At 41.9% G+C, this 1,774-nt stretch overlaps 1 protein-coding gene across 1 annotated transcript; it reads right to left on the bottom strand.

Moving 5' to 3' along the window:
• Nucleotides 1–10: 10 nt before the first annotated feature.
• On the bottom strand, nt 11–481 carry LOC105757013 (olfactory receptor 143-like; the record flags this gene model as incomplete). Its single annotated transcript, XM_012559984.1, has 1 exon — nt 11–481. A coding segment is annotated over exon 1 (471 nt), but the record flags the coding sequence as incomplete, so codon positions are not given.
• Between the last annotated feature and the right edge of the window lie 1,293 nt (nt 482–1,774).

The raw sequence follows: 1,774 nt of genomic DNA, 5'->3' as shown, positions 1-1,774 counted from the left end.
CTGTGAGCACCATGGCACCAGCAAACCCCATCATATATGAACCAGACATCAACAGGGAACAGACCCTACGGGACATGGTGACAGTGTACAGCAGGGGCTTGCAGATGGCCACATAGCGATCATAGGCCATGGCTGTCAACACATAGCACTCAGAGTTGACAAAGAAGCAGAAGAAAAATAGCTGAGTCATGCATCCTGCAAAGGAGATAATGTTTCTCTCTGAAATAAAGCTCATCAGCATTTTAGGAGTAAAGATAAATGAATAGCAGAGATCAATGAAGGACAGATTGAAGAGGAAAATGTACATGGGAGTGTGAAGGTGAGAATTCAGACAAATCAGATTAATTAAGCTTAAATTCCCCATCACAGTGACTACATAGTTCACCAACAACAGAAAAAACAGGGGTGGCTGGAGCTCAGCTTTCTCTGTTAATCCCATAAGGATAAACTCAATCACTGAAGAGTCATTTTTCATAGCCATTCACTTCAGCAGTGTGATCTGTGGGAACAGAGGTACAAGGTGACATTAGCAATGAACTCTCGTTCTCTGTCTCCAGAGGGAGTGTTGGAGCTGCTGGTTTACAAGCTCAGAATTGTCCCAAGACACATAGCAAAGCATCTAAGGAGCCTGATTCCTATGGTAACAGAGATCACTGAAGGATAGATTGAAGACGAAATAGCACATGGGGGTGTGAAGGTGAAAATTTATCCCAATAAAAAAGATCAAGCCAAGAATGCCCACCATAATGACCAAGTAGATCATTCGAGACAAACAAAAGAGAGGTTGCTGGAGCTCTGGATGATCTCTTCATCTAGCAAGAATAAATTCAGTCACTAAGGAGTCATTTCTAGCCAGCATTCTCATTTTTGGAAATCTATGAGGAAATAAGAAAATTCCGGTAGTAGACAATCCAGCTCTCTCCTTACACGTACTCACTCATTAAAAGGGGCACTGATTGGCAGAATTCAAGTAAGTCTTCCTTTTTTTCGTGGAGTCTGAATGTACTGGCACACACATCCCTCAACAATTCAATCACCCTATCTTTTCTGTATGAGCTAACTCATGATGAACAATTCCTCCTGTCTTTACCAGAAGATAGAAGGATGGAGTAGCCGAGGTGCAAGTCTACCCACTTATGAGCATGGAGAATGGGAAAGCCTCTCCCACCTGTCCCTCTCATTCATCTGGCCCTTTACTTCTACTCCTACTAATGTTTCCATTACTATATTCAACGCCTCAATTCCCCTGTGATGACCAGCAATGAAGAGAGAACTTCACTAGAGAAGAGATCGTATTGACGTTCTCCTTCCTGGAAAGGAGTCCCCTCACTGTCTGTAGGGTATTCAGATGTCTTTCTAAAACAATCCTTGAAGTCAACCAAGGGTGCTACATATTGAGGAGACCCTTAGTAGCCTAATATTTATAATCAAACTTACACCTCGGTGCTTCTACACATTCTCCCCTTTGTTCCATCCCAGCTGGACAGACTATGAAGAAAGGAAGGTGGATGTGCTTTCTTAGCTTCTCTAGGAGAGCATGAAAGACAAACACAATTAATCTGGGTGTTGGTTACATAAGTAGTCAAGTTTGTTAAAATTCATCAAGCCATACACTTATTATATGTAAAGACTTCTGTATGAATATTATACTTCAATAAATAAATTTAGGAAAGAGACACAGCTCTTCTTCCTCCGATGTTGCTTTCTACGGGATGTGCCACTTCGAGCTGCTATTGTTGTCTTACTAAGAGAGTGAGGATGAAGCCAACACAGA

This window comes from Trichechus manatus, unplaced genomic scaffold (assembly GCF_000243295.1).
Source record: "Trichechus manatus latirostris isolate Lorelei unplaced genomic scaffold, TriManLat1.0 scaffold00696, whole genome shotgun sequence".
Lineage (NCBI taxonomy): Eukaryota > Metazoa > Chordata > Mammalia > Sirenia > Trichechidae > Trichechus > Trichechus manatus.
This window is presented reverse-complemented; position numbering and strand designations above follow the sequence as displayed.